The sequence below is a fragment of the Drosophila obscura genome, unplaced genomic scaffold (genome assembly GCF_018151105.1).
Source record: "Drosophila obscura isolate BZ-5 IFL unplaced genomic scaffold, ASM1815110v1 contig_179, whole genome shotgun sequence".
NCBI classification, from domain to species: domain Eukaryota; kingdom Metazoa; phylum Arthropoda; class Insecta; order Diptera; family Drosophilidae; genus Drosophila; species Drosophila obscura.
This window is the reverse complement of record NW_024542766.1, coordinates 2,195,803-2,221,836: the sequence shown is the minus strand read 5'-3', so window position 1 is coordinate 2,221,836 and position 26,034 is coordinate 2,195,803. Positions and strand designations below refer to the sequence as shown.

The 26,034-nt window shown below is 43.2% G+C and overlaps 1 protein-coding gene across 2 annotated transcripts in view; it reads right to left on the bottom strand.

Annotated features, from left to right (window-relative positions):
* Positions 1-474: 474 nt before the first annotated feature.
* The window catches only part of LOC111081371 (Down syndrome cell adhesion molecule-like protein 1 homolog), a 92,573-nt gene continuing 67,013 nt past the window's right edge, over positions 475-26,034 (bottom strand). The window contains exons 3-13 of one of the 2 annotated variants that reach the window (XM_041592255.1): positions 16,799-16,840; positions 16,182-16,387; positions 16,054-16,119; positions 15,944-15,983; positions 15,715-15,870; positions 15,498-15,626; positions 13,271-13,408; positions 9,416-9,580; positions 9,159-9,218; positions 7,992-8,078; positions 475-3,166 (exon numbers count right to left, since the gene is read on the bottom strand). In XM_041592255.1, coding sequence (XP_041448189.1) covers positions 2,355-3,166; positions 7,992-8,078; positions 9,159-9,218; positions 9,416-9,580; positions 13,271-13,408; positions 15,498-15,626; positions 15,715-15,870; positions 15,944-15,983; positions 16,054-16,119; positions 16,182-16,387; positions 16,799-16,840 — 1,901 coding nt within the window. In that variant the 3' untranslated portion in view covers positions 475-2,354. The remainder of the gene's footprint in view (positions 3,167-7,991; positions 8,079-9,158; positions 9,219-9,415; positions 9,581-13,270; positions 13,409-15,497; positions 15,627-15,714; positions 15,871-15,943; positions 15,984-16,053; positions 16,120-16,181; positions 16,388-16,798; positions 16,841-26,034) is intronic. The other variant, XM_041592256.1, reaches the window with a different exon arrangement.

Genomic DNA, 26,034 nt, shown 5'->3' with positions numbered 1-26,034 from the left:
AAGAGGCAAATCTGTTTGGCCTGGTTTTTTTCAGAAAAATTGTGTGCATGTGCTACGCATTTCACTCTCGTTTTCCCTCATTGTGTTGCCTGCTTGTGTTCTCCTTTTGCTTATTTTTTTTTGCAGTAGCTTTGGTAAATTGTTGGCTGAACAGCTGAAGGAGAGGCATTGTGTGCTCGGTCGGGCGTAGAATCACAAAATGTTGGCATGTGTCCATTATATCATTTTCCTGAAAGTTTAAAATAAGTAAAATAAAATTAAAATAAAATAATAAAATATCATTTTTCTGAAAGTTTAAAATGAGTAAAATAATATTAAAATAGCCTAAAAATAATAATAATAATAAAATATTAAATAAAAAATAAAATAACTCTCACATCAGAGGTCGTCCTCTTCAGGGCTGAGTACAGTCCTGGTACTTACGGCTTGACGTGTTCCCCCTGCGCTTCATATTCATCTGGATTTTGTTTTGTTTTTGTTTATTTTTGCTGTAAACTTTTGCATACATTTACATACAAATATGTCACATAGATATGCCGCCACTTATCCACATAGATAGAACTATAGATATATGCTATATATATATATATATATATGTTATCAGATATAACTAACTAAAGAGTTTTATATCATTTCCCGTTGCCATCTTTAGTTTCTGCCGAGCTCTTAAATATTCATTTTGTCCAATACAATTTCCACAGCGATTCTTTTTTCTTTAGATTTTTAATGCTGTTCGGTTCGGGGGTTTCTACATTTATATATTTATTTAATTTTATCAACATTTTAACATTCATTTCAACTGCATACTTTAATGTTTTAGATTTATTTACAAATGTTAAAGCGGAAAAATTGTGTGGCAATTTTCGCTTAAATTTGAATGGAGCTTGTTGGGTCTTAGGCATAATTAAATGGAGTCTGAATTTATACAAAAAGTTTGCTCTGATATATATATACAGTGTCATGAAATTCGTTTAATATCCATTAAGGTTATTTTTTTATTTAAATATTTACATTCAAGGGAGCACAAAAAGTGCACTAATTAAACTCCCATTAACATGAGCAACACCGAAAGGAAAGCGGAAAAATTATAATTTCCAGGCAATATATTAGTTTTAATGGGTTCTTTATGTTGCTTCAAAAAATTGCAATTGAAACAAATCGATTGCAATAAAAACCATATCATTAGCAGCTGCCTTTTTCCACAATGGGAAACAAACAATGGGAAAACTATTGTATTCTTTTATATTTTTAGCATCAACCGTATATCTAATAAACGACTTAATTCAACACTTACATATTTTATTCTTTGCTATTTTGTGGCTTACTTGATTTGGTTTTCTATTTGTTATACGTTGGCTAAATTTACTAGGTAAATTCGCTATGTATGTTTATGCATAAATATTTTCATCTAAATGCAAATTTGATTAACCGTTTTTCACACATTTTGTTTGGTTTCTGTTGTTGGACTATAATTAGTTTATTTCCATTTAATTGGATATATTTATGGTTTTTACAATACGCAACGTTTGTGTAGTCATTTGCCAATTGTTTTTTGCCTTTTCGTACACATAAATCTTCTCATATTTTAAATATTCAAATGATTTTGAAATAAAATGGTCATCATACCAAATATTTGTAAAATCATTAAAGAATTAAATATGGAAACCAAATTAAATAAAATAAAATGGAATAATACCATTGAACTCTACGTCAAGTAGAGTTATAGAAATGTTCGGAGAGATATTTTCTTTAAAATGATGTTAATATATAAATCAGAAATCATTTGATTGTTTTTTGGTCATGCTGATGGTAGGTTTTAGGAAATGAATCACATAAAAAACTTATTTTTAATTAAAGAATTCAAATTGAGCGTGAGCGTTAATATTTTACCAACTAATCAGATACGGCTTGACCTTAATAATATTCATAAACAGACACACAAATATGCAAGTATGTAGGTCTTTCAGACAGATAAGTGAGCTGTTGTCTGCGCATTCCGATAATAAGTTATCGCCACTTTGTCCACACTCCACACTGAAAATGGAGTTGCAGTTCTTCCTTAATCAACTGTCAATCAACTTAAAGCCCGTATGACATCTAACATGATTTTCATTTTACGCTCTAACATAAACATATCTATATCTAATGTATTTGTAGTTGTATCTGTGTGTAAGTATGTATATCAATATGTATACCACGAACTGCAGCTGTCTGTGCTGTCCGCCTCTTCCATTTCGCGTCCTGCTCTACGCTTGCGTCCACGTCCACGTCCACGTCCTGCTGGTTTGATTTTATTTTTCAAGCTGCTCTTGTGCCCCAAATGAGTTTCTTTTTGCTTTTGCAATTATTTGATTTCATCTTGAAAACTTTCGAGGGCAGAGCATTGCAAATGTATTTGGCCTGGCTGCGGATGTGGCTGTTGTTGTTGGCATTGCTGTTTTTGCTCTTGTCGCTGCGGTGTATATGGCGACAACCTTATTACCAGCGCCTGCCCAAAATGTAAGCATTAAATGTTGCCTATGCGTCGTGCTAATAGAAAATGTGCCGATGTGGCGGCCGATAAAATGCAGCAGCATCGGGAGGAGCACAACAAAGCTGCCAGCCAATATTACTATGCAAATGAGCATTGGCCATTGCCTTTGCCATTGCCACTGCCACTGCCACTGCCACTGCCACTGGCTCTTCCATTGCCATTGCCGTTGGCATTTCGAATGTTGCGTTGTTGAAGCAACACACGGCGTATGAGCAATGTGAAATATGCGCAATTGCCACGCCCAAAATTGTAGGCTGTTGATGGTGATGGTGGTGGTGGTGCTGGTGCTGGTCCTGCTCCTGCTCCTGCTGTCGCTTGTCGTGTTGCTACTCCTGATCTCCCAGCATACAACTGCCTCGACGTTGACAACATCCTCCTCTGTGTGCGGCTGGTTTTTCATATTACTCATACGCCACCGACTCGGCGATGATAGCGATAACGTCGACGGCCAGAGCGCCGCTGGCAAGCAGCTCGATAAACGTTTGAAAATCCCCAATGATTGCGTTTTAATGCCGCGCATTATTTTACCAAGTAGATTATGCTGCGCCAGTGAGCCTGCAGAATTGTGAAATGCTCCAGGCGGATTACGCACGGGCGTTTGATTGTTATCGCCATTGTTGCCAGCATGGTTGCCTGACGAGAAGGAGAAGGAGAAAGAGAAAGAGAAAGAGAAGCACAAGCACAAGCAGAACATGTAGTAATCAGTTTTTTGGTTAGTCGGGTTTATATTTTCATTTATTTTGTGCGTTTGGCGAACACCAAACTGGCATTGGATACATTATCATCAAGGGGACTGGGTCAGATGGGGGTTGCTATGGGTTAGTATTGGTTGGGGTTAGGGTGGGTGGCATTAAAGAAAATTGCTCTTGACTGTCGGAAAGTATGCTGTGCACTTAATAGTTCTTCGTGTGCTTTCTGTGTGCTTTGGTTCTTGGGGTTACTTTGCTGGTTAATTTATTGAATTTGCTGTGGCTCTTGGTCCATTGACATTTGACGATTAGAACGAGAGAAATGACCGGACCCGGACTTAAAAAGTCATTCGAGTTCAGAGGGATATCTTTGGGGTTAACTTGTTGGGATTTAAATTGAATTGACAACGATTTCGTGGAGCATAAATATCGAAATATATGTAAAGGAATTAGTTCTCTGCCAAAGCGACTCCTTTGGCTAACCCAAATCAATCGTTCGATCTTCTTGGAGTTTTAACTCTGCTCAAGGACTTAATTCTGTGGGGTTCACTTTGTTTTCACTGCATAGGCACCAAGAGAGATTCACTTATGCTCTGTTTATTCCTCCTTTGTTCACAGGAAGAAACTTTAATATTTCACTCTTACAATCACTTGACAGGTGCAACCACTGAAGAGGGACGCCCTGCGGCCATATAGCGCCAGTCTCAATCGTTCACGGCTATATTTATGGAGTTCACTTAACGCCTCCTGCCCTGCTTGAGTAAGCGACTTCATCCTGCTTGCTGACATCCCGCAGTTGTCCCCTTTCTTGTGTACATTTCCACTCTTTCGCTACGTTTTACAACGTCATTGTACGTCTTTATATCGTCAAGGCATTGGTCGGGCATTTGGACAGCGATTACTTGACAATATTTCACCGCCGGGCATCGCCGCTTGTGTCTGCGTCTTTTGACGTCTTTGTGTCCCGTCCCCGTACCCCACTTTGTCGGACTGATTGAGTGCTGTGGCTGCTGGTTTTTATGCACGTCATTGAACGCACTTTGTTGACCGCATGTCAATGTCTGATGAACGAGCTACAGTGGGGTCCGAAAGACAATATGGCAACTGGAGCTGGAGCTGGAGCTGGGGCGAATGCAATAATAAATACAAATTAAAAAATCTTTCCCTAATTGCAGCCATCCATCATTATCCTTCTGCGTTGCCAGCTCTCATTTGCACCCTTTTTCGCCAGTTTATTCCCCAAAGGCGTCCCACTGTGAGCGGTTGTGGGGCGTGCATTAGCCGTTATATATAGCATATATACTCGCAGTATTTTATCTGCTTTTAATCTTTTGGCATTTGGCTTTTCATCAGCTGGCCCCATAAATAACAACAAAGTGGTCTTTGAGAGCCACATTCCGTGGGTTCTCCTGAATCGATTGTTATGTATGGTTATGTGGGGGGTGGCTTTTGTTGTTTTCACAACAGTCAGAGTCATAAATATAAAGTGATAGATGCGCACATTGTGGGTCAGCTTTGTATGGAGAGGCTGTGCTACTTATTGCTGGCTGTGGGCCAAAATCGAAATTGAATTGTCCGTAAATGAGAATGGGAATTTGAATCGAAATGTTCAAGGTTGAAGGTAGCGAGAGGAAATATGCAACTGCCTGTGATATAGTCATTATGTTAAGTATCCGATATGTGGGAGATATGGGTAATATCTTCAAACACTTCAGAAGTCTCGAGGCTATCGCAAGTCCCTAAAGCACCGACCCACATGTGTGATCAAACACCTCTGTGATTGTTTTCACAAAGACTCCCCCCCATTCCTATTCCTCGTGCGCATTTGATTGATGTCAACGGAAAAACAAAGACAGATAGATTCGGTGAGTGGTGAGAGGTGTGCGGTGAGCGGAGAGGCAGAGCAAAGTCAATGCCCGCATTTACGCTTGATTGAGGACACATTGAAAAGGTGTCAGAGCGACAGTCAGACAATTTTGATGGCATATTTCATTTGATGTCAAGCAATAAATATTTCCCTTTTGGGCATTCGCGGCGTTTGCTTTACCCCCCCTTTTATTTTTGGCTTCCGTACCTTTTTTGATATTTTATTTATAAGCCGCGACGATTCGTTGAGAATCCAACGTCAGAACTGCCAATCGACAATCAATCAAAAAAGCATTTCCCGTCGGGAATTTTGTGGTACATTTTGCCGCAGCCTTTGTTTTGAATGCGCTTAAATAAAATATGGTATGCCAAAGCTGTTTGATTTGCTCTCGTTTCTTTTGGGCCAAAAGCTGCCGACGCGACGCACTGAAATCAATATTTATTGTGCGAATATTTCCACATTCTGGTGGGTGTTCATATATGTAGATTTGAAATGGGCAAACAAATCCTAAACAAAAATACTTTGGGAAGGGAGAATGGAACTTTAAATGCTATATCAATGAGTCGTTTCCTCTCCATTTGACTTCATTTTTAAATATTTTCGAATATTACGTGGTCTTTATTTGCAGATTTGACATTATTTAAGTATGTTTGAAGTCGTGACATCCTCTGACCGTTACTCGGAAAACCACTTGGCCAGAACCTTAATGAACAGCATTTTCCAGCCCCTAATTGCATTCTCTTCCACTTCTGCATCTCCGCCTAAGTCTCTTCATTTAACTGCCCCGTCTTTCCCGAGGGCAAACATGGAAGCTTGGGGCACCAAACTCCAATGTTGAATCAATAAAGTCAACGGCCCACTATAAGAAAAGCCTTTTCCACTCGACCCCACACTGCCACATACCCCTACCCACATTCACTCCCCTACTGGCTTCACCCACCATGAACAGGCATTTTATCTGTTTTTTTCCGCATTCTTCCTTGGTTTTTTTTCTCTCCTTTTCGGGCACTTGCAATGCACGAATGCCTCCAGAGCCAGAGCCAGCGCCAGAGACAGAGCCCCCAAACTATGGCTCTAGCCAGACAGGGCCAGATCGGAGCAGAGGCGACCAGAGGAGTGTGGAGAGGAGACTCGGGTAAGCCCAGCCATCATTCCGCCCCCGCTGGAGCATTTTGGCTTCAGTTCATTAGTGCAGTCGGTTGAACGGCATTTTACGGACGCGTGCCTTAAATAATTGCATTTTAAATGCAATAAACACAGACAAAAACAAACCCAGTAGCAGAACCAGAGCCAGAACCAAAATATTTCTGGTTGCTGCTTCAATAAGGATTAATTCAGCCCAAGAGCATGTAGCAGAAAATTTGAAAAGCCAATGTTCATGGTTAATTTGCTTTCTGTGGCCGGGATATGGATCCCTGCCACCGACTAATTTGGGTCGTATCCGTATCCGTACAGAGTTTAGCCGCCACATTTGACAAACCATAAAACGCATGCAGCAACAGGACACGTGTCCCACCCAAATGTTGGCAAACGGACGGACAGAGTTGGTCATTGACATCGACAGAATGTCAGTGTCAATCAACATTGTCGCTAGTTGCTATTGCTGGTGCTCGAGTTGATATTGTTGCTGCTGTTGCTGTTGCTGCTGTTGCTGCTGTGGCACTTTCCACTCGATGGCATTTTTATTGCTGCAATATTTATCCGGCTGCCAACAAAAGGGATCAACAGATCAACACAGAGCCCGACACAGCCACGCTGATGCATTCAGCCACAGAACATGACAAATGCAATGCTCCAAATGTCTAACATCCATTGGAATTGGAAATGGAATAAAATACAAATAAATTTTCTTTTTCGTTATTTGTATGTTTTTAGCAAGTTGGTTTTTTTTTCTCTCTTCTTTCGCTTTGCTTTGCTCTGGCCGTGTGGTTGGAAGAATTTGTTGTGGCTTTTAGGAATTTGCAATGTTGGATTTATTAAATTTATTTCGAGTTGAAAAATGATCTTAAACGACTCGCAATGTGTTTTGGTGTGTGCGCCAGGCTCACTATAGCAGAATTTACTTAATGAAAAAGAATGGTATTCAAATCAAATTTAATGTTTAGGTTTCACTAGAGTGTTTTCTCTGTGAATATAGAGAATATTAAATTGAAAGCCATTCAACAATCCCATTGAGATGAGATATCTTATTGAAGCTAGAACACTGAGGTCTCTGATATTCCTATGATTAATATTTAAATATTTTGAGCAATCTCCAAATAATACTCATTCACAGCCCGCTTATTTCTTGTGCAAACTAAAGTTCCTTCGCTATAATTCGTATTTATTGCCTCTTGCGTTCGTGCTTTTGGCACTTCACAAATCCAAGATGCCAGCAACCTGCTTCAGCAATGAAATGCCTTTTGTATTTGCCGCGAAATGCGAATGAATGAAAACAACAGCAAAGCCACCACCGAACGGCAAACGTCATTGCGCACAGAATGGGGAAAATTTAATTAATTCTTAGCGTTTGGGCTAAGCACTTGGGCCAAAACAGGGAAGCGGAAATATTTGTCTCGCCGTGGAAGTTTTTGGCCACTGTGATGGAGGAAAAGGCGCCAAAGAACATTGAAATTATGAGATCACACGGCGACGTACTTGAAGTATGAAATCCATGAAAGGAAAACACAACACGCTGACTCAAAGCGGGGGAAACTTTGCCCTGGCGCTGCCCTGGCAATGTGCAAATTGTGGGGGGAAAAAAAGAAAAAGTGCAGCACGGACCATAAATGCCACTAAGACTGGGTAGGTAGGGCTAGGAGTAGATGGGCAAGATGATGATGTTTGGGGTTAGGGCTATATGGCTATGGCTACGGATAGGTATGGAGGGGTATGGTATGCAGTTGGTAGAGCTTGTACTTACCTTGTGCACCGTCACGCCACTCCTCAACCCCATAATCAGGCAAAGCGTTAGCCGAGTCAAATTTATTTCTATGACGTCTCTTGCCATCTTTATATTTTGTATATATTTTTAATTTTATGCAGCAAGCGTCAGTCAAGGAGGAGATATACACAGACCGAGAGAAACAGACAGAGAGAGATAGAGAGAGAGAGAGAGAGTTCAGGGAGAGTTCGGGATAACACGGTATATGAATAATGACGGTTGTTGTTGGTTGGTTGGTTGGTAGGTTGTTTGGAGTTTGGAGTAGGGCATAGCATGAAAGAAATATTCAAATGGAGGGAAAATTTTCAGAAATAAAGAACAGAGAAACCATATAAAAATGAATTTATATATACACACACACACACACACACACACACACACACAGATGGTAAAGGTAAGGTAACGGTAAGGGTAAGTGTATGCCAAGGTATTTTTATTTAATTTCTGCATTTATTTGCATTTAATAGCACACTGAAGAGGCAACAAAACCCAAAGCGAGGAACAAACCAAAACAAAAAATAACGGAACCAACAAAAGCAGGGAAAAATGGACACAGAAATCGCATGCAACTTTGACTTGATGGAGTGGATAACAAGGATGAGGTGTGGAATGGCCCCTATACGAGTTATGGTGTTGGTGTTGTGTGCGGTTTGAGGGTGGTTTCATCCATTTTTCGGCTGTTTGTGCTGATTACAGTCATTGTGCCAGATGGCCCTCCTATCGCTTTCAAAGTGCTTTAAACAGTTCCTAAGTGAAAACTCGATTCAGATTCAAAGCAGTGGCTCAGGCATGAGAAGAGAAGTCTTTCGAATTAGTCTTGCGAATTATAGAAACGGGGAACTCATGTGAATGATCGAGATGAATGCGCTGGTGTGGAATATTATAGTGCTGACTATGAGGTTGTGCTTTGCAGTGCATAAAATTAAAAACCCATTATATTGTATGCCTTATAATCATATGTAGTTCATGACCAAGCAGAAAATGTATGCTGTGATGCTGATGCTTATGGCTGATATATTCAATCAATTACGGAGTTGAGAAAACGGTTCTGAACTGCAGTATGGAGTATTAACGGGTATACGTGGAGTTCAAAATTACCCGCAATACGATATGTTGAATAAACTTAATTATTAATAGCCAACTCACCATAGCTGCGATTGAGCATAGCCATCTCGGATATAATTGCCGTTGCTGGTGTTGGCATTTCTGTAAATAAACAAAACATAAAAATGCATTAATATGTTGTCAAATTAAAGACAAAGTTCAATTTCAAAGTAGAGTTTTCCATTGCACATTTCTTTTGTTTCTTTTAAGCAATATATTGAACCTTTTTCATATGTAAAATGTGTGCACAAAAGAAAATCAACAAATAAAACTGATATGAAAGGAATATAACTACTCACCATCCAGCTTGATGTTGCCATCGGTCTCGCCCAGGGAGTTTTTCGCCACACAGCGATAGGTGCCAAAATCGTTGGTTCCAACGGCGCGGATTTTTAACTTCATATATTTCGTGTAGCCGCTGACTGTGGATGTGGTCTCGTATTTATCGCCAGCCCGCGATGTGTCTGAAAATATGGAAAAATGCAGAATAATTCAAGCTGTCAGTTCTGTAAATTAAAGTGACAATTTTTCAGCATTCTCTGGAAAAGAACCAAAGCAGAGCGCAGCTGCAAAAATCTGTTTGTGCGCAAAAAATCAATTAATTAATGTCACCTACATGGACTGGGGTGCTGTTGCTGTTGTTGTTGTTGTTGCTGTTGCCAGTCCTGCTTATGTGCAGTGAAGCGAGTCGCGTTCTCAATAGAGACTCCAACTAATTACGCCGCTTCCCCCCCCCTGTAATGGGTAGTGGGTACTGGGTACTGGGTGTATGTGTAATTAAAACTGGCGCAGTTCTTCAACCATTTCCATTGCCATCGCCATCGCCAACTAAAACTTTTCTCATTAATCAGTGAAAATCTAAAAGAAAACTTTTGTTCTCTGCCGGCTGCGGCTTTAATTTCGTTTCGTTTCGTTTCATTCCGTATTGTGTTGCCTACTTTCTGGAACTGAGACTTGGCATGGGACTTGGGACTGGCACTACGACTCCGACTACGACTACGATGTCAAATGGCTGCCAGTAAGTAGCATTAAATATATAAACTTAATTTCACTTTGATTGTTTGGCGCATTGTAAGGCGATATCGCATGTTACTCATACGACATGTTGTCCTTTGTCTGTTCACGTGCTAGTGTGTGTGTGTGTGTGTGTGTGTTTGTGTGTTGTGACAAATGTCTTTAGTTTTCATGCTTTCTTTTTCCTGTTGGCATTTTCTTTTTTTTTTTTTTTGGGAGCCTTAAACAATAAGGGGAAACAATTTTCCATATAGCGTTCCACATGCATGTGACCCGCACTCGCGACTTCTTTTTATAGCCCTAGTCACCTTTTGTGATACATTTTCCACATCCCTATACAATACCAACTTCGTACAACCTTCATACGAGTATATTGTAGTAGGAAGTCCGTCTGACACGCAAATATATAATTTTACTCATAATCATCGGCGGCAGCAATTCTTGCTCCCTTTCGCCCTGCTCTGCTGCCTTGTCTTCCACAAAACTTTATGCTTTTAATACCTAGCCGCATTAAATGAAAGTTTTGGGTTTCTTGAACAGCTTGTAGAATTGCTGTCCCGCCGACTGCCATATAGTCTACCTGTGATGTATGCCATGTGCTGGAGACAGCCGACCCAGAGCGAGGGAAGTTTATCAAGTTAGAAACGGATGAATTCTAACAATTATTCAAGGGTACTGATAGATATTATTTGGGAGCTACTTCACTTGATATTTAATAAATAAATAAAATAAATAATGCAATAAAATCAGTGAATGTTTTACGTTAAAAATTAAGTACAAATATTCTCTAAACTCATGGATCTTCTTGTCTTTCCTCCTAGTTCATGTCTTTGCCAGACATTTCAATCGTTTCTCTATTTCTGTAGCTGCTCTCTCTGTCTCTATTCGCCGAGAGTCGTATAGAACTCTATGCGAAAGCGCTTAAAATTTATTACCCAAACTTTTGGTGTCTGTTAGCCATACATCATGGCCGCCACGGCGCTTTCATATCTCAGTTCGCATTTCGACTCTTTCGCCTCGCCTCGCCTCACCTCACCACGCCTTGCCTTGTCCTGTGCTGTCGCCTTTCCTTTGCCCCGTGCGTGTGTGCATATGAGAAATGTCATATTCTTGGCTCAGTTTTTCCTACCTACATACATATGTATGCATGCATGATATCCAAGGCCTGGTCATAATTTGGCATTTGAGTTGTGGATGTGCCCAAAGCCGAGCCTATCGCCGCTCTCTTATCGAACAAACAAAGTGACATTTAAGCAAAAAGGGGAACCGAATGGCAGTCCATCAAAGGCGCGTCTATATTTAGCGCAGTTTTTATGCCCACTCGTATGGGCTGCTATCGATGAGTCATGAAGGTGGGCTTAGATTGGGGATCAGATTGGATTTTGGGGCCTATTACAGCACAAGTTCCAAGAGGGGAGGGGGTAGTGGGGAGTGCTTGCCGCACAAACCAATCTGTTCGAGGGCTGGGATTAAAAAGTGATTTGTAAATATGGAGCCCAAAAAGGGGTCGGCGACCCGAACCTCCCTCCTATGCACTTCTGACAATTTACACAATCACAGTGATAAAGGGCAGGAGGCAGGAGGCATTGGGCACGAGGAACACACACAATGGTAATTATTTTCCATTTCAATTTGAATGCATTGCATGGAAATTATGAGCTGCGGCATCGAACGCATGATGTTGCATGCTTTTAGGCGCTTTGCGCTCGTACGCGCTTTTCCCTGCCTGTGGCATTTCAGCGCCCCAACCCCCGTCAGCGTGTGTGATTATGCTAAAATAATTTCCGCTACAAAATAATATTTTCTGACATTTTGCATTGCATTCCGCTTTATTCGATTTGCGCTGGTCCTCCCACGGACTCCACTCGACTCGACTCGACTCGATTCGGCTTGTGCGTGCATTCATTTTTGTTTATTTCATTTTCACTTTGTCAATGCTGCGGCGCATCAGCGCAAAAATGTTGTTTATTAGTTTTGATTATTGCAATGTTGATAATATTTAATTTGCATTGCATTCTGTTATTTGCGTTCTGTTTTCTGTGTCTGTTCTGCGTTCTCTGAGCTCTGAGGTTAATTAAAAACATTGTGTGTTTCCGCATGCCTGCAGCTCTACTAATTCAATCAAATCAAAATCATTCGAATTCAGCGCCAATTTCAAAAGTGAATTCCGAATATGCAGCACAGAAATGAACAAAATTTGATGAGGTTTCTCATTTGCTATTTAAATTGTTAATGAAAAATCATAGAAATGTAATTGGAAGCTTATGATTCTGGCTCTTTTTGTACCCGAATTGGGAAAGCAATAATTCAGCAAAAACGTATAATTTTGGCCCCATTAAATAGTTGTTAATTTCCACCATTTTCAGATGATTTTCAGTGCAGCATACCGTGAAATTTTAATCTCTGATTACTCTGATTGCTGACAGTGACAATGACAATGACAGTGACATTGACATTCCCTGACTTGAGTCTGCTTTACGGATTGCTATCAACCTTATGAACTGACCGACCGCCATTGCCATTGCCAGGCAAGAGATGAGATGAAACCTCACACAATAAAAGCGAAACACTCAAAGGATGCACAATCCGCCATTGCACAATGTCTCTGGATGAGTATGAATGTGTGCTTTAAGCCTGTCGTCACACAGTGCGTATGAGCATCGCATTTTACGGCGAACAACCGCTGGCAGCGCAGAGGGAGTGCAAAAATGACTGAAAATTCGTATGTAAAACAATAAAAAAAAGAGAGGATGCCACGTCAACATTCCCAACATCGACTCGCGACTCCTACGCAACTGCAGTAACTGCCGGAGCTCAACTCGGGTCTCTTACATGAGACCTCCTGATGGGACTTTTAATTTTGTTGGTTTTTTTTTGCGCATTTCGCATGACAATTTTCTGCTCGGCAAGCTGGGACCAGACCACTGAGTTTCAGAGGCGTCGGTCTGCATGTTGATTACATTGTAAGCTCACTTACAAACGCTTTTCAGATAATAAACGTATGGCCGACGACCCCCCGCCAGGTCCATGTTCGACTCCTTTATTGCATTTTATTACCGCCCATCAGTCGTGATGCGACACTGGCATATGCCTATCTCCTACACTTACATATGTATGTATATATCGGCGCTTTAACTCACCCGATATGATCATGTCGCCGCGCTCCGTTGTCCAGTAGTTGATCGATGCCGGATAGGCCTCCGTGTGGCACTCGAGTATCACATCTTGGCCCACATAGGCGCCCTCAAGCTGATTGGGAATGGAGAGCATGGGGGGAACTGTCGAAAAAGGGGAGTTGAAGACAGAAACTTAAATTTAAGATATAAATAATTTAAGCCCTAAGTTCTACGAACAATATTTTTCACTTTGAAAGCGGCTCGTAATATCCATTTCAATTACCTTTAGCTCGTAGCCAATATCCTGTCACGTGGCTGCCTTTATCGGTTGTCCTGCACACCCATATTGTTTTCATTTCATCCACACCCACACTTACATCCCCATGCCCATCGCCATGCCCATCCCTGGGTACCAGTACCCATACCCAAACTCATCCAGTAAAAACCATACCCAAACACATATCCATCCAGAAGCACTCGCATCGCCATTAGCAGCATCCAGCGCACACATCACTGACTTTTCATCAACTCTCCAGCCACTCCCATGCCCAGTTTTGCTGATACATTTTGCATTGCATTTTACGTGAGTTTACAAACTGTTTTTGGATTAAAATGCACTCAGTCATTAAAAGCGCGCCTGAGAGCGAGTGATTGTGCCTCGGACACAGGCAACGAACGGAGCCTCTGTGTGGATGTCGCTATGGTTGTGTGGCTGTGTGGGTGTGGGTGCGTAAATAGCTTTTGTTGCTACGTGGTTGTGTGTGGGTGTGTGCGTGTGCGGTAGTAACAACAAAAGCTGCTACGTGAATGCTGAACGCATTTTGGCCACGCACACATCACGAGGGCACAAAATAACACCTGCTGACAAACAGGCAAACAAAACGCCTGCAAACAGCTCGAAATGAGCGCAGTGCATCAGCACAACGACGCTGGGGGATGCTAGGGATGGGAAGGCAGCGTGACTCACGATTTTTAAATTTATTAAATTAGCAATACGATCTATGCAGATTATCTTTGTATTATTAACACACAAAAGAGGGGTCCAATAGCTTAGCTTTGACACCCAAACTACTAGTACCAGCTATAACTCAATATACAAATAAATACGAGTATATTCTGATGAGTAATGATTATCAAATTCTTGCGTGGTTTGATCATTTATAATCCTGTTCTAGGCTTTGTTTGTTACGGGTTTTTGTGTGCTTCGGAAGCGGTTTTTGCGGCGGACTATATTTCGTTTAACATAAAAGAAGACTGTAAGGAAGGCTTGCCCATCTTCAGCAAGCAGTGTCCACGTGAGGCACGCACGATCAAACTCTCACAGGTAAATTAATTTAACGTGACTGCAGCTTTTGGTCGATTTTCGGCCAAGAGCGTGGGTGGCGCCACACCAACCACCTCTGTTTTGTATGCCAATGTTGGGGACGAAGTGCGGTTATTGCCCCAAAAACTGCAGTGGCAACATGCGATGGGGCACGGGGGAACAACACAGAGGCACTGCCAGTCCCAGGCCAGGCCCCAGCCCCAGCCTCAGCCTCAGCCTTGTTTTGTGTATTTTACGCATTAAACTGAGAGCGCTCCTCTGCCCGTCCCAACCACATTGGTGAATGTTTCCTTTTAGCTCATCCCCCTGTCCCTCCTGCACGGACCATAAATATTGCATAAGAGTTGAGCCCAAAATGGATTTTTCGTTATTTTTGGCGTTTCCGGAGCTTCCATGTTGCCCGGCAACAACAGAACCAATGGAAATGCTGATGCATGGAATTGGTTAAAAGTGTTAAATTGGTTACGTTAAGAGCTATCATATTGTATCTACATATACATATATACATATATATATTTATGTACTTTGAGGCGTTAATATTTTATTGTTAAGCCTTGTGGCTGAGGGTAGAAATTAAGGGAGATTCGCAGCAAATAAATATTGGGTGATCGAATCACAGACCAAACTCCCTTCATTCCTGTCTTTTTAAATAAAGTCTATCTATTTTTCTATTCCCTCTGATCCAGCTACAACAGCCAAAAAATAATCCCAATCAGATACTGAAACGTTATGGGAGTCTGGTATAGCCACGAAAATTAAAACAAAGCCACATCTCAGACATGCTGCAGTCAATGCCCACAGAGTCAAGCCTCTTGCGCCGAACAACCAAACGCAAACACTTTGCAGGTAGATCTAGCTGGCATACATCAAATATTTCTTTGGTTTGTTTTCTACTCGTTGTTACTACGACTACGGACATTTACTCACATTGCACTCGCAGATGGACCCGCTTGCTAATCGAGGGCGGCACTCCGTTGGATGCAACGCACAGATACGCGGCCATGTGGAGGCGGCTCACCTTGGTGATGTGCAGCAGCTCGCCATCGACCACGTTCACTGTGTGTGTGTGTGGAGAGAAAGGAAACCGCATTAAGGCATGCAGCAGGGTGCAGAGTGCAGGGTGCAGGATGCAGGATGCGCTTACCGTGCTCCCCGCCAATTAGCATCTCCTCGCCGTCCTCGCGGCGCCACATGACATAGGGTTCGGGGTAGCCGCGTGCCTTGCACATCAGCGAGACATTCTGACCCTCGCGCACTACCATATCGTTGCTGGTCATGCCCTCGACAATCATTGGGGGAACTGCGGGGGAGAATCGGTCACAGATGGAAGGGGTCAATTACCGTCGACCCGGGATATGTAGTTCAATACTCACCCACCACCTGGAGATAGCCCTTCCGCGAACGCATGGGATCCTGCCGGCGAGAAGGGGGGGGATACATTTTTAAGCTTATTTAATATTTAAATTTATCAAGAGCTGCTTACCGTATTAACCTGGCACATGTACCAGCCACGATCCGTCTCCTCCACCTCCTTGATGTGCAGATACCACTACGCAAAGGAGCAGCTTCAGTTGAGATGGAAAATGGGGGCGAAATGGGTGCAAAACTCACCGATCGATGGTCGTTGTAGGTGAGGCTGATGCGGCTGTTCTGCGATATGACATTGTGGTGTATGGACAGGATCGTCTGGGTGTCCACACGCACCCAGGCCACCTTGTAGCCCTTGAGGTTCTCCACGACACAGGCGAGCAGGGCGTCGCGACCGATGGAGACGGTGACATTGGCAATGGGCTCGGCGAATCGCGGAAAGTCCGCGTCTGCAAAACAACAAAAAGATGCTCGTATATTCACTCATGGAGATGGGACCCATGGGAGCCCAGATTCCCGCTCCGCTGAGCTCAGCGCAGCGCAGCGCAGCGCAGCAGTGCAGGATTAATTTAATTTGCTTAAAAGTTTCCTGCCACATTGGAGCCCGCACAAAGCCCGGGGGCGAACAGAAAAAAGTGCACACATATTTTCCAGCTTATACTTTGACATTCATTGGGTTCCGCTTGAGAACCAGAACCCCTTCCCTTCCCTTCCCTTCCGTGCTGCACACTGCACTGCACTGCGGCACATTGCGCATACGCCCCATGGCCCATGGCCCGTTGTCCCTTGTCCCATTTCCCATGTGCGACGACCCCAATGAAGCGGCGACAGAGGAGAAACGGAGTCACCATATTAATTACCTTCCTGTGCCGTCTGCTGGGTATCCAGGCGCGTGTGTTTGCCTGCAATGGAAACGAAAGGAAGGCGCCGAGTTAGAGCATTTAATTAATTTAATTTCACTGCCGGCAGTTGTCCGGCAAAATAATTTAATTGGAGAAACACTTTTGGTTGCCCGTTTCATATGGGTAATAAATAAAAATTAATTAGCCAAGCCAGAAACTTGGACGGGTGGGTACAAGGAATTTGGTCCTGGTCGTTGCCCAGCTGCCCGGCTGCCCGGCTGCACGGCTGCCCGACTGTCCAGCTGCTGCCGGGCTCTGGTTGTCGTCATGTTTTGCTGATATGGCAGAAATTCCCGCTGTGCTTTCAGTTTTGGTTTGGGTTTGGGTTTTTTGTTATTTTTAGTTGCATTTATTCCATTCATTCATTTTATGACAAAAGTTCAAGTTTAATTGTTTCTGGCTGCGTTGGCACTTTTGCTCCTAGCTGCAGCGCAAACTTTTTCCTGTTTTTCCCGGCACAAAAGTTCCATGGCGAAAAGGTGAAACCTGCTGAGCGAGGCGGAGTGACAGCAAAAATACTCCTAGTGCGAATATTTTCAATAAAAAAGTTTCCCGGACACCTCAGTGGCATGGTGGCTCGAATATTTTCACCCTTCGAAATAATTGCATACCTAAAATGCATTAAAATGGTTACCCTCTTGCTACTCGTTCACTTTGTCTCTGGGACAGCAGACAGACAGTCAGTGCCAATATTCGTTATGCGCAGACAAATCCTTGCGCTTCATCATCGTCCTGTGCGGAACGGACACTTTACAAATGAGCGTTCCACAAGCATTTAAGAAATTTGAGTTAGCAGCAAATCGCATTCGCTTCGGAGAGCGTTTCCAACGCTGTCCTGTCCGTAAAATAAAACTGGTAAATTGAAAAACGCTTAAGCATTTTTACAGCTTTTAACACGGTGCCGCATATTGAATTACGGTCCCTCTCTCCAGTGCTGTCTCTCCTCTTGCTTTGCAGCAACTGGACAACTGGTAAAGTTGCTTGCCACAGCTCCCCGCTCCCTGCTGGCTGCTGCCTGCTGGCTGCTGGCTGCTCTCTGTTGGCTGTTGCCTGTTTCTTTCCTTCTTCTGTTGTATGCTTCTGCTGCTGCCAGTTTTCTACTTCACTTCACTACTCCTCGTACCCCGGGTCGTGCTGTCGTGTTCTGCTGTTCTGCTGGAGCAGCTGCTGTTTATGCCTTTTCAGCTACGAAAAAATGCTCAACACGATTTTCGCTGTTGATTTACGTTTTAGCACGTTTTTCGTCTAGTTTAGCTGTACGTTTTCTTCCCTCACCCCTCACCCCTCACCCAAACTCCGCACTTTTCCTATCCCTTTTCGGTCAGCTCTTTGGTCTTTTTCAATTTCAACGGACAGATGCAACCTGTCTGCAGCTTTTTGCCATTTAAATGTTTGTACTTTTTTGATGTTCTGCAATTTAATGAGCAGCTTTTCATCGTCACTGAGATTTGTCTGTGCGTCCCGCCAGTCCCCCTAGCCCTTAGGATAACAGCTGGCAGGCCTGTCAACTTATCCGTTCTCTCACACATCCAGCCCGCTCCCCCATCCCAATAAAAGCTGGTCAATTTAACACTGTTCTTCCATTTTTCTATTGATATTGCAGTCGAGTGTCTTTTTTTCAGACTCGTTTTTTCCTGCCGCTTGTGTCAACATGGCTCACATGACTTTCAGCCCTCGACTCACGACTCTCAACGCTCGACGCTCAACGCTTGACTCTCGGCACCTGGCAATCAGTCAGAGTTCCATTCAGGATGTGCTGTTGGAAAATTCTGTTTGGCCAGCCTATGCAAAGGGCTCTGGCCGGTCCTCACCTACTGCTGCTGCTGCTACCGCTGCTCCTGCTCTTTATGCAAACGCAGCTGACCATTCAATTTATCAGGCTCGACGGCGGCACGTGCACCTCTCACCCCTCCACCATCCACCAACCGCCCACAATCCACCATTGCCAGTCCTAAACCGCCTTTTGGCTTTGCGCTTTGTGCAAACAAAAAGCGCCTGCAAAATGCCGCCACTGAAAAGTGCCAGCCACTTTCAATGAGCTAGCCCCGTGAGTTTCCCCGAGGGCTAAACTTTTCGATACCCAGCATTGAATATATCGCAATATGGATACGCCAAACATTGACAAAGCATTTGCCATGGACTATCCGCAGGTTGATATTTTTGCTATGCTGAATTTAGTATTTAATATTTATTATCCGACATACACTCTAAGCTGCAGCTACGACTCCCAATACCCTACAAACACACACAAAAAAATGGACAAATATAACGACAAAACCAACATCAAAAAACACATCGCAAAGCAAATTTGACAGTCACTTCTTTTTGGCAAATTTATTTTGCCCTGCCGTGCGTGTGAGCCTCTAGGGGTTCTGTTATACTTTTTGGCGCCTCAGACGGGTCTTTAAAGTTTTACGGCTGCAGCTTAACATTTAAAGGCCCGACAATGCAGCGCATTCAAAGTGCAAATGCAAATATCTGGAGCCGTACACTTGCCACGTCTTTGCTCGCATTAAGAACGAGTTGTGAATGCCTGAGAGAGCGAGAGAGAGAGAGTGAGAGAGAAAGGTGGGGGCGTGCGGAAAAGATGACCAGGCCAAGAGCAGCTTTTACCTTGCCGTTTTCCCCCCCCCCCAGCCTAATCTCGGCCAACCAAATGGTTGTCATAAACAAAGCGCCCACACAAAAGAAAACTTTTGGCCAGACGTGCTGCCTACTCGATTTTCGGCATTGTCCGCAAATAAACTGTACGCACTGTGGGGTATACAGGCAAAAACACCATTTAAAAGTGGTTTGTACCGGGGCTATACCATCATTAAGATTTAGATTTGAATTTATATTAATTTATACTATGTTAAATATATTTTAAATATTTTTTAGTTACTTAATATTTGTTTGCAATCAAATAAATACGAGTAGAGTACAAGTGACTCGGCTGACTTTTCTTTTGGTTTTCTATATATGGGTTGCTCAACAAATTTGTTGCGTGTGGTGAAGGGTGAGAGCTTCCCTTGGCAGTAATTGGTTATCAATAGTTTCAAAGGATATTTATAGCACAGCCACTAATTTTAGAGTTTATATTCTAGCTACTGTTTGCTCTTTTCAAGTAACAGCATTGATTGTATTAAATTTTCTTTATCTGCAATTTGAACGGCCTTCAACAGGATTTATATTATGAGCACAATTCGATTTGTTGCTTCCCACTGTGCTATAAGATGATTTGGTCCAGAGGCTTGCGCTGGCCTTTCTTCTGTTTTCGTTTTTATGGGGCCCATTTTTTTTGTTGGCCATTTTTTCCGTTTATTTTTCATGGGACTGGAGACGGACGGGTGGGCTGGGAATACTTCGGCTGCCCCGTTTATTGTCGTTTATTTGTCTTTTTGCCATTTTTATATTTACGCATATAATCGCTTTCAACGCTTCCCGCCGCCTTGGGAGCTCCTTGGGTACGGAGTCCATGACAGCGGTTGGTGGCTGGGATGTCTTGATTTTGGACTGTGCGGTGTGGAGCCCAAGGCGAGTGCCGCTTATAAATATGATGTTATCGCTTTTTATGGTCCATTTTTATTGCCGGCAATCAGTCTTGCGTTTTGTTTGCTGATTGCCAGCCATTATTCAAATGTATTTGTTTAATTCCCGGGGATTGGCAGCCACAAATCATTTTAAATCCGCAATATGTCAACAAATATTTGAACAACGGGCACTTGGCTCGTTTTTTACTGCCCGTTCGACCGACCGACCGCCCGCTTGCCCTCCAGGCGGTTCGGTTCGTTCAGGTCATTATGATGGCTTACGACAGCTGTTAAATGGGTCGGATCTTGCAGCACAGCTTACGGCGCATTACCAGCAACCAGCCATCCAAACAGACACCCCAACTGCCCCCAAACAGTAGCCTAATCAGCTGCAAGCCCATAATCACATTGCGTATACGTAATTAGTTTAGCGTTTGACAAGGCGAGCAAATCATCGTCCGGCGGAGGAGTAGCCCGTCTTCGCCCACTCTCTCTCTCTGTCTCGCTCTCTCTCTCTCTCTATGTGCTGATATATGCACTTTGTTGACAAACGAGCTGATTAAATGCCAGCTCTCGGTCATTATGCAATTAAATGGCAACAGACTCTGTATGCCAGCCAACAGGTCGAGTGTGCGTGTGTGCGTGTGTGTGTTTGTGTGTGTGTGTATGCCAAAGGCATTAAAGACGGCGCTTATTTACATTAAAGCGTTGAAGCCCAACTGAAATTACTCAAACTTTAATCAACAGCTAAGGATAAATTGCCAAGTTTACCTTGCTAATAATTCCTCAAAATCAAGCAAAGAGAAAGTCATCGCCACAAGCGACGGACAGCTGTGGGAGGGGGTGCGGGAGGAACTGTTAATCAAACTTTCATAAGAAAAAAAGAGTCTGCCAACGTATGAAATGCTTTGTGCAAATTGTTTACTTTCTGGCATAGAGCGAACACCAACCAGATTCAGACTCAGATTCAGATTCGGAGCCCGAACAGCAGCAGCAACATGGCACTCTGTGCACAGCCATGCACTCACGTGAGTCCACAAGCCAGAGTGAGTGAGGCATCCAGGGAGAGTGTCTAAGAATGCCAAGCAAATACATGCCACAGAATATATATATACATATGTATGTACTTGCATATATAGTATTCGGGACAGGCAGTGGCAGACTCCATGGAAGTGTGGAGACCGCAAAACGAATTGCGGATGCGGCAAAAATGCTTTTCGCCAACTTGGCAGGCAAATGAACTCCAACTGAACTGCGAACATGGCAGGAAGACATGGAAGACACTCGTGCTCGTACTTGTTCTCGTACTTTTGTTTCGGCCAAAGTCTCTGTGGATGTTACAAGTTCTTTGTTGTTTGGTTGAGTCCCCTTTCCCGACAATTTAATCGGTTGCAAGACAATGCCAGTGCCGGCTTGCCATTTAAATGGTTCAATTTCGCTTCAGGCCCGATTGATTGAGCTGCGATACAGAAAACTCATTACGAAGTTTAATTAAATCGAGTCCCGGCATTGACAATGAGCAGGGCATGGCGAAAATTGCATCGCACCAAGAAAACTCATTATTCATAACGACACGAAAGCACAAAACTGAAAATCTGCGTCCAGCTACAGCTACAGCTCCAGCTACAGCTCCAGCTCCAGTTGCAGGAGCAGCTCCACTGGCTGTGGCTGTGGCAGTGGCAGCTGCAACAGCTCAAAGCCAGCGCGTGCAGCAGCAAATAAAAGCAAACAAACAAAAATATGTTAGAAAGTGTGCCAGAAAGTGAGCGAAAACATAAAGCATGGCAGTCAGGCAACAGCAGCTGAACAGCACGCTGTGATGTGGCGGGGCGAGGACAAGGCACACTTTCAGCTGCTTGCTGCAGACTGCACGCCCCGTGAGTTATGTTGCCTGCGCGTCAGATCCAGCTTAGCTGCAGCTCGCACTGGATGACAGCGTTCTTTAGGTGTGGGCCATGGCAAGCCATTTGGCAGCTGGCAGGTGACTGCGGCCACATTTGGACTGTGCTCAACGTTTAAATAAATGATGCACAAATTATGTGATGAACACAAATCTGCTGGTATACCGGTTTAATTGCGGATAACTCGCTCATGAAGCGGGAACTAAAAAAATCCAGAAAAAACAGCTGGTTATTCCTGAATTAATCATCGGAATGCCACTCACTCACAATACAATACAATGTACTCGGGCGATCCTCAGCAGCTCGTCAACCCCTTCGAAAATTCAACTGCCTGCACGACAATCAAAAGTGCTCTGACACTCGGCAGCACATTACTCATACGCCATGTCGGCGCTTCGACGAACGGCAACACCTTGCCAAGAAACGAAATGGCGCACAAAAGAAGAACAGTGAAGGGGGGGCTGCGGCTGGGGCTGAACGACACAACACGAAACGAATCGTAAGTAAATTTATTTCAAACAATTATGTAGCAATTAACAAACAGATGACGGCAATTAAACTGCAGCCAGCGAAGGGAAAGGCGGAGCGGTAGTGGCGGAGGCAGTGGCGGAGACGGAGGCAGAGGAAATGCGTTAAGCTGTGTCAAGTGCTGCCATCGACAGCCGGCGGAGTGAGTGGAGTGCTCGTGAGTGTGCTGCATTGCATTATTCATGCAATATTTCACACACTCACGCGCCGAGAAATGCATTCCATGTTTTCCCCGATTTCCCCCGAGCTGGTTAATTTTTCAATAATTCAATTGCCGTTGCAAGCAGCTCTCTCTCCCTTTCTCTCTCTCTCTCTCTGTGTGTACTGTTCGCTGGACTGCGAGGCAGATTAAGTATGCGTGGTGTTGTCTTCCTGTTTGCATTGCGTGACTTAAGCGATTGGGTCCTTTGTTGGATAGCATTTTCGAGGCTTAATTTAAATCACAATTTGCTGCATACTCCACTCGTACTGGGCCCAGCAGCCGAGTGCATTTCCGGGCGCCCCTTCCGGCCACAGCAACTACTTTGCAAATTAAGTTGTCAACAAAATTTCAGCCATATCGCAACGATTTAATCTTCACACCTAAATTATTTATGTAAAAAGCCAAGCGTGGCTCACACACACACAGAGTCAAGCTTGGCTCACAAACACACACAGACACACACAAACACAAACAAGTTACTTGTTAGCCGTCGCTCATGCAATAAAACGTTCCGTTTCCCTCCCCGCTTTTATTCCTGTCGCTGTTGCTGTTGTTGATGTTGAGCCTTTTGTTTAATAAATTATGTAAAATGCGCCAAATTGAATTTGAAATTCATGCAGACTTTTGCCTGGTTATGGGAATTAAGATATGTCGACAGACAGACAGAGAGTCCCGGGAAAGCGAAATGCGGAATGGGAACTGGGACTGGGACTGCGAGTAGAGACAGTGGGCCAACAGGGCGTCGCGTGGCGTCGCGTCGCTTTCCTTGTTTTCAGCTTGGCACGTACAGACATTTAACATATGTACGTATGCCAGGGATTCCATTCCGGCATTTGGCCAGCATGCGGGGAAATCGTTTACGGACAAGCAGACAGACGGGTTTAGGGGCGGCTATTAGGCGTAGCGCGAATTCGTGGAAAAGTAGGTGTGAATTGGGCTTATTAAATGTTATAGAATAAATATTCATATTTATTTGGATCACGTAAAGGCTTGAAATGGAATATTTTTGGGTTTAGCATTCACACCCAATTACACGTGACAACATAGATCAGCTAATAAGAGTTTGTTTGGCCAGAAAATACTACTACGAATATTTATATATATTTATCAACTGTACAATTGGATCATCGTCAATGCATATGCCAAGCGGTTGAAATGCTTTTCACTCTTTAAAAATATTTGGAATTGCGGAAAGGTCATAAGGATCCATGCTATCCAACCCATTCTGAAGGTCTTGCCTTTCATAGACTCTCTGTCAGATTGCCAGTACATCAGCGGACCGAAACTTTTGCCACAACTGTCGCAACTGGACCATAAAGCCAGGCCATAAGCCCATGTCAGGGTCACAGGCCAGAGCAAAGGAGCTGCTAGGGAGGCGAGGCATAAAAAGTAATGGCATTGCATTGTGGGCGCCGCCGCCCATTCAAGGACAGCAAAGCGAGTATGCAATCGTAAACATAATTTACATTGAGGAGCAGCCAGCAGGACTTAAATTCGCAGAAAATAATAATTAGGCTCGGGCTGAATGGCAAGTCCACGTCCTTGGCCAAAACAAAAGGACCAGAACGGACTCCTTAGAATTGCAAATGAAGTGTGAACCAGAGTTGTGTGGCTTCTCCTCTTTTGGCCGTTGCCGGGACCAGGCTAGAACAAAGGCTCGTCGAAAAGAAAGCACAAAAAAAAAAAATGTTTCTTTCGAGACATTATTAAAAGTTTTTTTCTTTTCTTTTCCCTTTTTTCCGGGGCTACTTTCGGGGCGGTCATTTACATTAACATCCTTTCATCCTGTGTTGACAAAAATATCAAAATGAAATTGCTGCATAATTTGTCCTTTCCGCCTACACCGCCCCCTCCGCCATCGCCTTCCCCTTCGCGTCTCCCTTTCGCTATTTGCCGAGTGTCTTTGGGGAAACTTTTCTATTAATTTTTGTGGCTGTCATTTGGCGGGCAGCAAAGTGTAAATAAATACAACCAACTCCCTCGCTCCGTTCGGTGTCTTGAACAATTTCTTATCTTGGCGGCCGACGAAGCGCAAACTTAAATTAAAATGTTGGCAGGACATTCGTTGAATTATTCAGCAACTTTGTGGCCAACTCTTTGGCTTTTTATTTTGCGGCCAAATGTAAATTTTTATTTGTTCCCCTCCCCCACCCCAGTTCCCTGGACATCTGTTTCAATGTCTTTTGAGGGTTCCACGTTGGCGGTGCTGAAGGTGGAGTTTCAGTAATTAAAAATCAACAGCAAACGGTAGCGACTGTGGGAGGAGATGATGATTTATTTTCATGCTTTTAAAGTCAAGTTATTAACTGAGATCTGCCCATCAGCTTGCGCCGCTGATTGAACCTACTCGTATTTATACTAGCAGCATAGATAAATAAATCTTTGCATGTCTTAATTGGGCCTCTAAATAGTACTAACAGTTTTCATCTAATCAACATTACTCAGGCTTAGTTTTATATTTTTAAATAGAATACTTTCATATATTTATTCACACAATTGGAATGGATTTTAGTTAAAGGATTTTAAATTTTGTATTGTTTGTATTTTCGGCAGTTTAATATTACATTATTTTGGATGCCTCCTCAAAGGAAGCATTTATTAATATTGCACACATATTTGCATTCTTTCAAGTGCTTTTTAGATAAAACAATGAGCCAGCAACAAAATCAACAATGCATAAAGACCGACAGGTAATTTAAGTATCTAACAAAAATTGTAAGAGCCAAAACTAATATCTGAAAACAGAAACTAAATTTAATACACAAAGTACAAAGGTTAGTCAGGGATCAACCAAAAGTTTCGAGTGGCAAAAGGGAAAAATCTTCGAGTTTCATTCATTTATTTTGTTCAATCAAAGTGCGAAGCTTAGGCAACGAGGTGTATTAAATTAACTCAAAATAAGGCACAGTCTGCCACGGCCGGGAAAGGTTCGTTTTCGGTTCGTGTCTTGGCAAACCGTTTAACTTAAATTGTCGTAAATTTCAACAGGCTGTCGCCGAGGAGCTGCCAAGCAGCAACAGCAACAGCGGGCATAAAAAATGTATGTGGCCA